This window comes from Enhydra lutris, unplaced genomic scaffold, assembly GCF_002288905.1.
Source record: "Enhydra lutris kenyoni isolate GAN:26980312 unplaced genomic scaffold, ASM228890v2 scaffoldscaffold69, whole genome shotgun sequence".
Classification (NCBI taxonomy): Eukaryota; Metazoa; Chordata; class Mammalia; order Carnivora; family Mustelidae; genus Enhydra; species Enhydra lutris.
In genome coordinates, this window is record NW_019154153.1 from 7,694,675 (window position 1) to 7,709,520 (window position 14,846).

Here is a 14,846-nt window from a genome sequence, read left to right on the forward strand (position 1 = left end):
CCAAACCAAACTGCAGTGTCATCAAAGCCATCTTTTTTCTTGTTATGCAACAGGGTCAGTGACACTCTGAACTCCAGTCTGGTTCTGCTCAACTTTTTCCCTTGACTTTGGCGTTTTCACTTTGACATCTTCCCTGAGAGGCAGGGGGTGGGGACCCCAGCCCCAGATGGTGACGTTGGGGGTTGGCCCAGGCCTGGGGTGTGGAGGAGCCTCACCACCAGGCTTCCTGTCTCTTCGTTTACATACATCTCTGCAGAAGTAACAAGCACTCTCCTCAGGGGGCTCCTGGCCACACACTCCCAGCCTTCACGTAGACACACCTGTGTGAAAAGCAGAAGGGAGGGAAGACACAAGTCCCAAGGTAAGATGGATACGGTCAGTTTCATTTCTTTCCAAGGGTCTGGGAAGGGGAGGAGAACGTGACAGCAGATGCGTTTTGGAATGTTCTGGACTCTCAGTTCTCTGCCTACCACTCTGGTCATCTTCTCTTGTGTTTTGCACTAAATGAACTGTGAGTTTCAAGAGGCTGGGGACTATGGCAAACTTGTCTCCACATTCCCCTGTGCACAGCTCAGTGCCTGGAGCAGAAGGTGCTCCTCAGAGTGGCGCTGAGCTAGATCGTAAGGTCAGAGAAGGCACGGATACTGGAGGCCACCCAGGCTGAGAAAGGCGGTGGGAGGCAACTAGATAAGGGGCCATGGAGGATAAGAGGATAGGAAGAGGGGAAAGAGGGAGAAAAGACAGAAGAAGGGGTGGGAAACGAATAGAAAGAATAAATGTGTATTAAGGAGGAAGGATGCCCATAAAAAAATTAAACGAAAAGGGGGAACAAAGGAAAAAGCAAGAAAATAGAAGGACAAGTGAAATCTAGTCTAGAAACGAGTCTCCCCAGATGAATTTTCCCAATGACGCCATTGCCAGAAATTCACACCAGAAACCATATTTGTTTGCAGCATGTCATAAGCCCTATGACTGAGGTAGGTTCCTTTACCTATCTTTTCTGCTTATATTTATTTGTACATTTTTGTCTAACTTGGGGCATTTTTAGGATTTTTGAACAATATGTCTAAGGGTGTTTCCGTTTTAATGAGCTTAAAGCTCATGATTAACGAAATTCTCTGAAAAGGTTAAAACTGAGCTCTTAGATATGCAATGCTGTAACCATGATAGATACATATTCTTAGGTAAATATGTCATTAGAAAAATGGCTTCTAAGAAAGTTTTAGATGTCTCAGCTGCTCTAGAAAAGGAGGCAAGGCAGTTTAGAAAAGGATCTGCAGGTCCCTCCTGGGCTTGGTGTGGTGTGGGGGGATGCAGGAGGTGCTAGCCCTCAAGATGGAATGTCTTGTATAATCCCACCGCCCACCTCCACCCTCTTTGTCCTTTCCCCTCTCCTAAGACCTCCACGGCCTTGCAACATTGTCCCCCAGGTATCCTCAGCCTTCCCTTCTGGACATATTCCAGGAGAGGGACCTTCTCTGGGAGAGGGACCTTCTTGGTATGGTCAGATTCCTCAAAATAGAAATGCCCCACTATCGCTAATTCAAACATTTTGCTCTGGGTGGGATAGCTCTTCCTGAAAGTCCCTTTCTTGTGGGGCAAATTTTTAGGGGTGCGAGGCTGACAGTAGAACCTGATGGGGGAGATCACCCCGTTTCATATTTTGATAAATAATTTCTTGTGCTGTGTTAGATTCTGTGGGCTCATACAAAATGGCCGCCTTCATAACCTCGGATGAAGGAGTTCCCCGAGGACAGGATCAGAGAGAACTCCCGACATGATTTCCCTCTTTCAGTTGGGGGGCACTTGGGTAGAAGAGGCCTACCTTGAAATAAAAGCTCCCCCTGACCAACTGGTTCTAGGCAGAAGGGCTGTAGCGGCTTAGGCCCTGATCCGGGCCATAATGGTGAGGTGGTGGCAACAAGGGATTTCGGTAGACCAAGGGTCTTGCACATTTTGGACACTCAACAAATGTTGAATGAAATAACTTTGATGAGGGTGAGTTATGCAAAAGGGGCAGACGGGGGCCTGGGTTTGTAGGGCTCTAAGGTTGAGCTCTGTTCCACACCTTTTGGGGGATAGAGGGGAAGGAAGGAAGGAGGGCACAGCACCCCCCACGTGGGCGTCTGAGGCAAAGGAGAGGATGGCGGAGGTTGCAGCCACTGAACCACAAGGGTCCCTTAGAGGGTCACGGTCTCTAGGAAGTGTAAACAAAGCCAGTAGAGAGCGTGAATGCGGTGGGGGGCCCATCCCGCGGCGGGGCTCGAGGGGCTGCCTGGGGGCTCCGGGGAGAAGATGAAAGTGTCTGTGGGACCACACACTGTTGCTGTGGTGGGGCTGTGCCCTCTTCCTCTCCCCAGTCTTGCTCCTCATCCCAGTGGGGGGCCAGGGCAAGGCGAACAGGAACCTCAAGAGCTCAGAGAATTTGTGAATGTGTGTTGCCATTTTGGTCTCACCGTTCTCTTGGTCCCTTTTGATCTCTCTTTTGGTCTCCTGCTCTGGGCCTGTGTGCTGCCTTTCAGAATGTCTTCATCCCTTTCCCTCTGACGCTGCCCAGTTTGTACTACCCTGGGCTTGGCAGGGGATCAGGGATTATGAGAAGTGTAGCGGTGCCTTTGACGAGCTGCTCTGGGTCTCTCCCTCCAAGCTTCCCTCGTTCTCCCTTGGGGTCTCTGTGCACTTCTTGGAATCTGTCCTTTTCCCTTGGTCCACCCTGCAGACATCTCCCTCTCACCCACCTTTGGCTCCAGGCTGTGCTCTTGGGCTCCCCTCACATCAAAGCTTGTTGAAAGCCTGTGTTCCTGCCAGAGGCCTGGATGCCTGTTTACTGGCAAGAAGGGGCTAGAGCTTAGTGGCAGCTGGAGGTGGAGATGAAAAAGGAGGAGAGAGGCAAGGGGCGCTCCGGGCCAGACCAACAGAGCCGGAATTGGTTCCTGGCGTCCAAGGCCATGAGGAAGAGAGGTACAGATGTGGGGAGTTCAGTATGGGAGCCATCAGTGTGGGGAGGCACACATACAGAAATACACAGATGTGAGCAGAGGAACAAGGAGAGACAAAGGGAGAGAGAGAGAGAGATGGGGGGGCCAGAGCCTGGGGGACCAGCAAGCCCTCCCAGCCTCTCTAAGGCACTATGGCTTACAGGGTGCTACTGTACTGGGGCAGAGTGCCTCTGGGGAGGATGAGGATGTGGGAATCAAAAGCCTACTCTTTGGGGTGGCAGCGGAAGCCCAAGTCACCAAAGCAAGCAGCAGCTGGAAACCCTTAGCTTCCTCCACCCAGCTGAGCCCCGGGGTGATTTGGGGCAGTACAAGGAACTGGAGGTGGGGAAGGAGCCCTCGGCACAGACCCCAGGATCATGGCGTGAGGAAGAAGAAATGACCACCACCTGGGAGGGTCAATAGTGTCCCTAGCCTTCCCCAGGCATCTATACTGAATTTGGACCCTAGAGAAGGGATATTCCAAATGGAGACTCCTTTACTCTCTGCTTGCCAAGGACATAGCTGGGGACAAGTCCGGAATAGGGGGGACAGTGGAAACCACTCTCAGACATAAGAGCGACCTTAGCGCACTCTTTCCCCTCAGCAACCCCATGCCCCATGCTAGCTTGTAAACAGCTGCCCCCGTGAGCAGCCTCCACCCTCTGTTTCTGGAAACCTTCTCGATTTCTTCACTTCCTATTTCCCTGGTCAAAAAAAAATTCTGTCAGAGACATCTAGCTGGCTCAGGCAGAAGATCATGCAACTCTTGACCTTAGGCTCGTGAGTTTGAGTCCCACGTTGGGCGGAGAGATTACTAAGAAAAAAAAAAAAAACTTAAAAAAAAAAATTTCTGTCAAGGCCCTATCTTGTGTTAGGCCCTAAGACATTAGTCTTTCAGGCAGATGGAGTGACTGGAGATGGCATTTTTTTTAAAGATTTTTTTTATTTATTTGAGAGAGAGAGAGTATGAAATGGGGGAGGGTCTGAGGGAGAAGCAAACTCCCTCCTGAGCAGGGAGCCTGATGCGGGACTCGATCCGGGAACTCCAGGATCAGGACTTGAGCCGAAGGCAGTCGCTTAACCAACTGAGCCACCAAGGCGCCCCCTGGAGATGGCATTTTTATATCATATCTGATATATATATATATATATCTCCTCATTGGGCGGTCCATGTCCCCAGCACCCATCTGAGAACAACATCCCTATCATGGGTCAATGCCCAAAGGGAAACAGAATCTGCCTCTGATGGCTCAAGAGACTGCAGAAAGGGGTTCTTCCCAGAGGTGGCAAGAGGGAATCAGCCAGAGCATGGAGGCACACCAGATGTTAAGTGCAGTAGGCAGGATATGGAAGGGGCAAGGATGAAATGATGTTTCTGGAACCTAGGGAGGGTTTGAGCTGTGGATCGGGGGCCACCTGACAGGAGCTACAGTCAGGGTGTGGGGAGAAGAAGGGGGAGGGAGGGAGGATAGCAATTGCCAGAAAGTAGGCCTGAGTAGGAAGAGAGTTAGGGAAAAGACCCCAACCTCTTTCTCTGATGCTCTTGTCTCTCATGGGTGCGTCCCACTGGCCAATCCCAGCTAGTAGCAGGGGAGCAAGGGAGCCTACGTGGTAGTCTGCAGAGATCAACCTCCTTGTAAAGAGCAGGGCAGGGAGGCTGAAGGACAGCCCAGGGGTGGGGAGGGGTGGAGAGGAGGGAGATTGGGGGGAGGGGCACGAGTAGGCAACATGGATCTGGGTGAGTCGGCTTCATCCAGGACAGGGTGGGCATAGACACATACTTTAATGACCCACTTTAGTAACACAATTAATATGTCGAGTACAGAAAGAAGTCAGTGATTTTTCCTCCTCCATTCAATTCAATTTGGTCTAAGTTAACCAAACACACGCCAAATCCCTTCTCACCGCTCCAGCGGGTGCTGGGCCCTACAGAGCTGGCTGGACCCTCATCTTTATCTTGGAGGAGATCAAGCTTCCCAACACTGCACCGTGAGATAGAAGGTGGACATGGCTGCAAAGGGCATCAGCAGGGGCCTTTGGGAGTGGGCAGGGAGCTGCAGAGCTCAGTCAGCAAAGACCGGGCGGGCGGGGGACAGAGAAATAGGTCTGGACGCACAGTCTCCTCTTGCCAAGCTTTGGACCAAGTTCACGCTGACACTGCCGCCCAAGGCAGCCACCCCTCTGAGGCCTACTTGCATTCTGGGCCTGGAGCGTAAAGATACCAGCCCTGTTCCCACCTGCCTTCCAGACATGATCTGGTGGCCCTCCTCCAGTCCCCACTCCCTCCATGTCATCTGGTCCCCTTCCCAAAGCTCTACACAGACCCTGTCCTGTCTATGCTCAAAATTCAGCAGTTCCTCCCAGTCGACTGCAGAGCAAAACCCTGAGCTTCTAGCCTCCCTGGCAAGATTCTCAACCAGGCCTCAGATGCTTTCTCACATCCCACCCCCGTCCTCCCGGAGTCCTCTCCAGATTCCCAGCTGGGAGCTGGGCCCTGGCCCCTGACAGGCTGCCTAACCTAGCTGTGGCACAGTGGGGTTCCCCCCTTTCCCTCTAACTTATGGTTTGCACACTTGAGCCTATGCCAGTCACCTGGGGTGGGGTGTGAAAACACAGCAGGCTAGACAACCCCCACCCCCCCCACCCCCGGTTTCTGATTCAGCAGGACTGGGGTGAGGCCTGAGAATTTGCATTTCTAACAAGTTGACAGCTGCTGCTGATCCAGGACCATACTTTGAGAACAGATGCTCTGGGTGCCTGGGTGGCCCAGTCAGTTGGGTGTCTGCCTTCGGCTTGGGTCATGATCTCGGGCTCCCTGCTCATTGGGAAGTCTGCTTCTCCCTCTCCCTCTGCCTCTCCTCCCTGTTGGTGTTCTCTCTCTACCTCTCTGAAGTGAATAAATAAAATCTTTTAAAAAGAGAGAGAGAGAATTGCAGCTCTAACTTCACACTGCTCATTGTACTGGGTTCATTCAGAGCCTTTCTACACTCCCCCATCACCCCGCCCCAGCCGCCACCATCTCCAGAACTCACAGAAAACAACTCTGAAAACAGTATTTTTCTGCTTTCCCTCAGAGGCCTTACAGGGTTGGTCTGAGAGTGAGCCGGGAGTTATCCTCCACTCCTTCTCTCCCTCACCGCTCACAGTGTATCTGGCTCCAAGTACTGGGAATTTGCCCTCAGTCGTGCCGCTCAGGGCAGTCTTTTTCCACATTTCCATAGTTCTGACTTGTCTCAGTTCGGGCTTGTCTTCTCTCACCAGGATGGTCACCACCTGGCCTCCTGTGCTTGGCCCGCCTCCAGCTGTCCCCTCACTCCCCCTCACAGTCACTGAAGGAAGCTACTCTGCACACCAAATCATGTCCTTCTTGACATAAAATCCTTTACTGGTTCCCCGGTGCCTAGGGTCATGGCCCCTCATGGCAACATGGCATTTGAGCACCTTCACAGCTTGCCCTGGCCCCCTGTCTCCGTCCCCACCAGTTTGCCACCTTCTCTGTGAATCCTTTTTTTTTTTTTTTTAAGATTTTATTTATTTATTTCATAGACAGAGATCACAAGTAGGCAGAGAGGCAGGCAGAGAGAGAGAGGAAGCAGGCTCCCTGCTGAGCAGAAAGCCTGATGCGGGGCTCCATCCCAGGACCCTGGGACCATGACCCGAGCCGAAAGCAGAGGCTTTAACTCACTGAGCCACCCAGGCGCCCATGTGAATCTTTTTCTGAGGCCACTTTGAGAACCCGCTCTGGCCCGGGCACAGCCCTGTGTGGCACCTACGGGTGGTTAGGTCCCTGGCTGGGCTGTGTGGGTCACCCCCTCGTATCCCTTTGTGCTTCAGGCCCAGTAAGCGCCTGCTGACTGATGATTGGTGTCTCCTCAGGCCCTGCCCTTTGTGCAGGGAAGGCCCAGGTCCCTGCTTCAGCAAGGCTGTGATGAATCCAGGAGCTGCTCTTAGGCGTCTGCTCCTGGTGCTGGAGTTGGGTGAGTGCTCAGACTTGGGGTCCCGGTGGGAGGAGGGGCTGACTGGGAGATGCGGAGGTGAGGGGTCGGTCTTGAGGCCTGAGCTCCTTTTTTCCCACCTAGCGATGCTCCCTGCGGTCACTCAGGGGAGAGAAGTAGTGTTGGGGAAGGTGGGAGACACAGCCGAGCTGCCGTGCAGTGGTTCCGTGGGGAAGAACATACTCTTCAACTGGCTACAGTCTTCCACGGTCAAGATCCTGGGGCGTCAGGGCAACTTCTGGATCACAGGTAGGGTGGCCCAGCTCCCCGTCCAGGGAGGAAGACACCATGGACTGAACATGCCTGGTAAACTCAGATCACCAGAGGGGTCTGGTTGACCGCTCAGGGGCGCCCTCCCAGTTCAGGGTTTCCCGGGGCCACCTGTGGTGGCCCCGGGAGTGGCTCTCCGTGTCTGTTACAATTTCAGAATTTCAATGTCCATGGCCTTGTTTTAGTAGATATTAGAGAAATAACGATCATATAAAACCTGTAAGTTCATGGATGTTATTGCTACAGACCTAGGATGATATGTTTTTGCTTCCATTAAAAAGCAGCAGAATGATTTTTTTTTTCTAGCTTTTTAAAGAGGAATTAAGATCTTTATACTTCTTAGGAACATATTTTGCAGTAAAGGAGTTTTACTGTCACATTCAGGTTTGCCCTCATGCTCGTCTTTAAATAATTCTTCTTTCTTGTTTGTATGGCCTCGAATCTTTAACATGAAGCACCATATGAGAAAACCTCATCAGCATGAAATGTGTTTTTGTAAATATGTTTTTTATTTTATAAGTTTGTTAGATTTACCATTGTTTGTACTTCATTGCTCATTTTTATTTTTTACTGTTTTTTAAAGATTTTATTTTTAAGTAACCTCTACACTCAACATAAGGCTTGAACTCACAACCCCAAGACCAAGCATCATACACTTTACCAGCTGAGCTACCAGATGCCCCTCATTGCTTATTTTTAATATTTTTTTAATTATGAAAAATTTAAACATATAGAAGAGTAGAATAATTAGATAATGAACCCCCATGTATCCCACTCAGCTTCAACAATTACCAATTCATGGTTAGTTAATGGTTTCCTTTCATCTCCATCCCCAAACATCCACCACCACATTATTTTATAGCAAATACCAAACACTGTATCATCTAGTCTGTAAATACTCCAGTACGTATCTCCAAAATGTAATGACTCTTTTTTTTCTTCCCCTCCTAAAATGTAATGACTCTTTTTTTTTTTTTAAAGATTTTATTTATTTTGACAGAGAGAGAGAGAGTGAACACGAGCAGGGGAGAGGGGAGAGGGGAGAGGGGAGAGGGAGAGGCAGGCTCCCCAGCGAACAGGGAGCCTGATGTGGGGCTTGATCCCAGAACCCTGGCATTGTGACCTGAGCTGAAGGCAGATGCTCAACCCACTGAGCCACCCAGGTGCCCCAAAAGTAATGACTCTTTAAAAACATATCCACAGTATCATTGTCACCCATTAAGAATGAAGACTAAGGGGTGCCTGGGTGGCTCAGTGGTTAAACCTCTGTCTTTGGCTCAGGTCATGATCTCAGGGTCCTGGGATCGAGCACCGAATCCTGTTCTCTGCTCAGCAGGGAGCCTGCTTCCCACCACCCCCCTGCCGCCGCCTGCCTCTCTGCCTACTTGTGATCTCTATCAAATAAATAAATAAAATCTTAAAAAAAAAAAAAAAGAATGAAGAATAATCCGGGGTGCCTGGATGCCTCCCATAGTTGGGCATCTGCCCCCAGGGTCCTGAGATCTAGTCCCATATCAGGCCCCTTGCTCAGCAGGGAGCCTTCTTCTCCTTCTGCCTTTCCCTGCTGTTCCCCCTGCTTGTGCTCTCTCTCTGTCAAATGAATAAATAAAACCTTTAGGGGCACCTGGGTGGCTCAGTGGGTTAAAGCCTCTGCTTTCGGCTCAGTTCATGATCTCAGGGTCCTGGGATCGAGCCCCACATCGGGCTCTCTGCTCAGCAGGGAGCCTACTTCCCCCCCCCCCCGCCTGCTTGTGATCTCTGTCTGTCAAATAAATGAACGGAATCTTTAAAAACAAATAAATAAATAAATAAATAAAACCTTTAAAAAAAGAAGAAGAATCCCCTAATGATGATACATATCCAGGCAGTATTCAAATTTTCCCAATTGCCTTTCATATTATATTTATGTTTAGTTTATTTGAATCAGGATTCAGATAAAAATTTATGCATGATATTTGGTTGATATGCCCTTAAATCCCTTTGAATTTATGTATTTATTCCCCCAGATTTTTTTCCCTCTTATCACTGATTGGTTGAAGAAATGAAGCAATTGTCTCATGAAGTTTTGCACATTTGAATAGGAACTGGCTGCATTCCCATGGTGCCATTTAACATTCCTCTGTCCCTTGTATTGTCCATAGATTGGTGCTTAAATCTAGAGACTTGATTAAGTTCACATTTAATTTTTTAAAAAGATTGTACTTATTTATTTGTCAGAGAGAGAGAGAGGGTATGAGCGAACACAATCAGGAGGAGTGGCAGGCAGAGGGAGAAGCAGGCTCCCTGCCGAGCAAGGAGCCCGATGTGGGATTCAATCGCAGGACCCTGGGATCATGACCTGAGCAGGGGCTGAACCAACTGAGCCACCCAGGCGTCCCAGTAATTTTTTGACAAGAATACCTCATAGGTGGTGTTTGGTACTACCAATTTCATCACATCAGGAGCTATGTAATGTCTATCACTCTTTTTGGGCTATTAAGATTAATTGATAGGTTCAAGTGTTAGCTGTAAGTGAGAATTATAAAAACATTTTTTTTTTGTTTTTTAGTTTTTTTTATAGTTGCCTTCCATTTATGTCAAATGCTACAGACATTCTGTTTATTATAGCGGTAACAACTTTCCTTTTATTTATTTATTTTTAAGAAAGAGAGCATGAGCCAGGGATGAGAGGGCAGAGGGAAAGGGAGAGAGAGAGAGAGTCTTAAGCAGGGGCCACACTCAGTGCAGAAGCCGGATGTGGCCCTCAATCTCACGACCCGGAGATCATGACGTGAGCCAAAATCAAGAGTCGGGTGCTTAATCGGCCGAGCCACCCGGGTGCTCCTAAACTGTCCTCGTAAAATAAATGTATTTAATCTAAAAAACATGAATGCATTTAAAATGTTACATTAATAAGATAGGTAGTTTGGCCAAAATCATGTAGAAGATGTGTGAATGGTTGAAGTCTGGGAAACCTGGCTTTTGTCCAGGACTCTGACTTTACTAGTGAGGAAACTGAGGCCTGGGGAGAAGTCCCTGCCCCAAGTTTGTGCCGGGTTAAAGGCGGAGCTGGGGCTAGAGCTTTGGTCTTTCAACTCCCAGGCCTAGGCTCTCCTGTGGAAAGTTATCCTAGGTGCAATCAAAACTGAATTGGCCACTGTGCATAGAAAAGCCCCTCTGTTGAGAATGGACATCTCTTGGGTGCCTGGGTGGCTCAGTTGGTTGAGTGACTGCCTTTGGCTCAGGTCATGATCCCGGAGTCCTGGGATCGAGTCCCACATCAGGCTCCCAGCTCCATGGGGAGTCTGCTTCTCCCTCTGACCTCCCCTCTCATGCTCTCTCACTCTGTCTCTCTCTCTCTCAAATAAATAAATAAAATCTTAAAAAAGAAAGAAAAGAAAATGGACATCTCCTCTTCTTGCCTCCATCCACTGTGAGAAAAAATCCTGCATTTTTGGCAAGGAGGTTCTTGCTGGGCCCCAGAGGGAAGAATCAGACACCCCCCCACCCCACCACCCTGTCCACTTTTCATGTTTGGACATGAAGAAAAGAGAATATTGGGCTGGATCTTTATTTATTTATTAAAAAAAACCACTAAATCTGTTTCTTTTTTTTTAATCTTTTTTTTAAAATTTTATTTATTTATTTATTTGACAGGCAGAGATCACAGGTAGACAGAGAGGCAGGCAGAGAGAGGAGGAAGCAGGCTCCCCGCCAAGCAGAGAGTCCAATGCGGGGCTCGATCCCAGGACCCTGAGATCATGACCTGAGCCGAAGGCAGAGGCTTTAACCCACTGAGCCACCCAGGCGCCCCAATATTTTTTTTAATGTCTTTTTTTTTTTAAAGGATTTTCTTTATTTATTTGACAGAGACCACAAGTAGGCAGAGGGGCAGGCAGAGAGAGGGTGGGGGGAAGCAGGCTCCCTGCTGAGCAGAGAGCCCGATGTGGGGCTCGATCCCAGGACCCTGAGATCATGACCTGAGCCGAAGGCAGAAGCTTAACCCACTGAGCCACCCAGGCACCCCAAGGGCTGGATCTTTATTGACCCAAAGCCATTCCCTAAAATTAACAAAATCCCCAAACTCTGATCTCTTTCTGATACAGGCACCAAAGCAGAAGTCAGCAGGTTAACGGCCCTTGGCTTGCCCATGTCCTCTCCATCAAACAGCTGCTTAAAGAGGACCCTTTGGGGGTCACCTGGGTGGCTCAGTCAGTTAAGCTTCTGCCTTTGGCTCAGGTCATGATCAGAGGGTCCTGGAATTGAGCTCTGCACCGGGCTCCCTGCTCAGTGGAGAGCCTTCTTCTCCTTCTCCCTCTGCCCCTCCCCCAAGCTTGTGCTTTCTCTATCTTAAATAAATAAAATCTATCTTAAATAAATAAAATCTAATAAATAGAAAAATAAGAGGACCCTGTGATCAAACTAATTTGTGTCCTCCCCTGGCCTGTGGGCTCCTGGTGCCCATTATGTAATTTTCACTCCTGGGCAGAGCTCAGAACACTCCCACAAACTCTGCAAGTGATTTTCTTGTCCTAGAATTCTATTCTGCTGAATTGCTTGAAATAGGCAGACTTTAAGCTGAGACTTTATTTTTATTAATTTTAACATTAAAATGAGTTGAAAAAGTAACACAGGTACATGGTAAACATTTAAAACCATGCAAACGATACCCAGTGTGTTAAATACAAAATTCAGCTGAGTAAATTCGGAGATCTAACTGGCTTTTTCCAGTGATTCGTAAATTGGGCAACATCCTGTCTAGCAAACAGAAAAGAGCTCTGTAGAGCTGTAGAGAGGAAAGGTTTTTAAAGGCAGAAAAGGGGTGGGAAAAGGAAGGTTATTAGCAAAGAGTGCATTGTTTCAGGCAAGGTCACCTGCTTGATGGGACAGAAGGGGTCTGTCAGGCAGATTTCCTCACTAGAGCCAACCAGGTAATTCCAGATTGACTCATTAAAAATTATGTTGCTGGGAAAAGTTGAAACTGCATTAGGTTAGGTATGAAGTCTTGGTTTGCTGATGTGGGGGTTAGCATAACTGACGCCATTTTGGTCCTGTTGGGTCTTTTTTCACAGTTCCCCTCTTTGATCACAGCTCTCAGCTAAACTGAGAGTGACATTAGCGGCTCTCCCAGCTACTGCTCTGAAGTTCTTGAAGTTTCTGTTGATTCTTTGTCTGGTACTCACAGGTCATGACTTCTCCCCCCTAATCTCTGTGACATTCATAGCTTATAACTTCAGGCTTACAATTTTGAAGCTGGTGGTTCTTTTTGTTCCTTTTCTGATGTTCTAGTCTTAGGGAGATCATTTGCTTGGTGGTTAGTGACAGCAAACATTTGGGTCAATAAACTTTACTTGGGTCAATAAAGATCCAGCCCTTTTCTTCATGTCCAAACGCAGAGTGGACACGTGTGAGTGTCTGAATCATCCCTCTGGGGGCCCCAGCAAGAACCTCCTTGCCAAAAATGGAGGTCTTTTCTCCCACTGGACAGAGGCAGGAAGAGGAGAGATCCATTTTCAAAGGCATCTAAAGCCTTTGAGAGAGAGGCACCTGGGGGGCTCAGTCCCTTAAACATCTGCCTTTGGCTCAAGTCATGATCCTGGGGTCCTGGGATCGAGCTCTGGCTTGGGTTGGACTCCCCACTCAGCAGGAACTTTGCTTCTCCCTCTCCCTCTGCCCTTCCCCCTGCTCATGCCTTCTCTCTCTCTCTCTCTCTCTCAAATAAATAAATAAAATCTTAAAAAAAACAACAGCAACAAAGTAAAGTCTTTTTAAGAAGATACAGTGCACCAGGGAGACTACTATGATTATTATAAGTAGGAAAATTCCCAGTGTTTGAGTGTACTTTGAAATCATGATCCCTAAAACCCAAACCAATAAAAATCAAACAAGCCAAAGAAAGACCCCATTAAAAGAGTCACCTTTTCAAGCCAAATAGCTTGCTCAGTGATGTTATGTAACTGAGTTTCAGCTTCCCTAGAACGGTTAATCCAGGCTCAGCAGGTGGTACCGGCCAGTGCAGACACTTCTTTGCTCAGCAAAGAGAAAATTAAAGTCTGCCTTATTATCAAGAATCACTTTGGCCAGAGAATCTAAGGATTTTTGTTGGTCAGCTAGTATTTTAGCAGTGGATTCTGTAATATTTTCAAGAGTGAGGAAGTTCCTGATTGTATCCTCATTTGCATTTAATACTAGCTGGGGGAACACTGATCTACCAAGCTAATTTTGAATCAGGGATACCTACTGGTAATTCATGTTTGAGTCTGTGGTTCAGGACTGGAAAGGTGACTATCATAGAGACCAGTGAAATTTAAGGGTCTGTAGACCCTTAAGTGGTTTTCTTCTGATTACCCTTGTCTGGTGTCTCTTCTCCAGGTTTGGGGTTTTTCACCAGAGACAGGGAAATGGACCAGGGGCTCTCTAGCGTCATGGACAAATCAGAATTTTTTATGACAAATCCAGCAACCTGAAGGGTTACCCCCTTTGGCAATGACCTGGGAGATCCAGATGTTCTCCAAGCCAATGCCAAAATAAAGGAAAGAGAGGAAGAAAGAGTGTCATGTTCAGCTTAAGTGTGAAGTCTTTTTTTTTTTTTTTAAAGATTTTATTTATTTATTTGACAGAGAGAGATCACAATAGGCAGAGAGGCAGGCAGAGAGAGAGAGAGGAGGAAGCAGGCTCCCTGCCAAGCAGAGAGCCCAATGCGGGGCTTGATCCCAGGACCCTGGGATCATGACCTGAGCCGAAAGCAGAGGCTTTAACCCACTGAGCCACCCAGGTGCCCCTAAGTGAGAAGTCTTGATCTAGCTTCTTGGGTGGGAGCAATTTATCTCAACGTCTGCTACTCCTCTTCTTAGATAATTTGATTTTGAGGTCTCCAGCTAAAAGATTTTGAGGTGCACAGGGCCAGGTGGCAGCTGGAGACTTCCTCAGCTGTAAGACATGTCCCCAAGGCTCAGGTCCCTGAAGTTTGGCTGCCATCTGGGTAGCAAAGAGGACCTGATTTAGTACTATCCAAGGAGATTCAAAGGCAGTCTTTGTTCTCAGTGATTCCAAATCAAAAGGAGGAAAGAAAATTGGAAATGTTAGTTTGGAGAGTTGCAGCCAGATATCTGAGGACACTAGAAGAATTCAGGACCCAGTCCAGTATACAGGTATGTAAGAAAACCTCAAAGAAATGTTTGAGGTTGAATTGAATTGAATTGAATTGAATCTAATATGGACAAAAGTGCAAACATAATTTTTGTCTCTATAGTTAGCCCCATTTTTATCAAAGATAATCAAAATAAAACTAATTTGTTTGCATTAAACTTGGTCTGATTATTTACATAAGTGCTGCATGAACAGTGATTGACCATATAAACTTTTTTTTTTTTTAAAGACTGCTTCGCTGGAACCTTATGAATAAGATACCAGCTCAGTTTTTTCAAGGGGCTTTTTTGGCTCCATAAAGTCAACCTTATTTTTTTAATTAATTAATTTTATTAACATTTAATGTATTATTTGCCCAGGGGTCCATGTTGGTGAATCGTCAGTCTTACACAATTCACAGCACTCACCATAGCACATACCCTCCACAACATCCATCACCCAGCCACCCTCTCTCCACCTCCCCCCACAGCAACCC

At 47.8% G+C, this 14,846-nt stretch overlaps 1 protein-coding gene across 2 annotated transcripts in view; it reads left to right on the forward strand.

Moving 5' to 3' along the window:
- The first annotated feature begins 232 nt into the window (after positions 1-232).
- LOC111159821 (CD4 molecule) overlaps positions 233-14,846 on the forward strand; it is a 38,687-nt gene continuing 24,073 nt past the window's right edge. Inside the window, exons 1-3 of one of the 2 annotated variants that reach the window (XM_022522448.1) lie at positions 233-361; positions 6,855-6,955; positions 7,058-7,222. In XM_022522448.1, coding sequence (XP_022378156.1) covers positions 6,907-6,955; positions 7,058-7,222 — 214 coding nt within the window. In that variant the 5' untranslated portion in view covers positions 233-361; positions 6,855-6,906. The remainder of the gene's footprint in view (positions 362-6,854; positions 6,956-7,057; positions 7,223-14,846) is intronic. The other variant, XM_022522449.1, reaches the window with a different exon arrangement.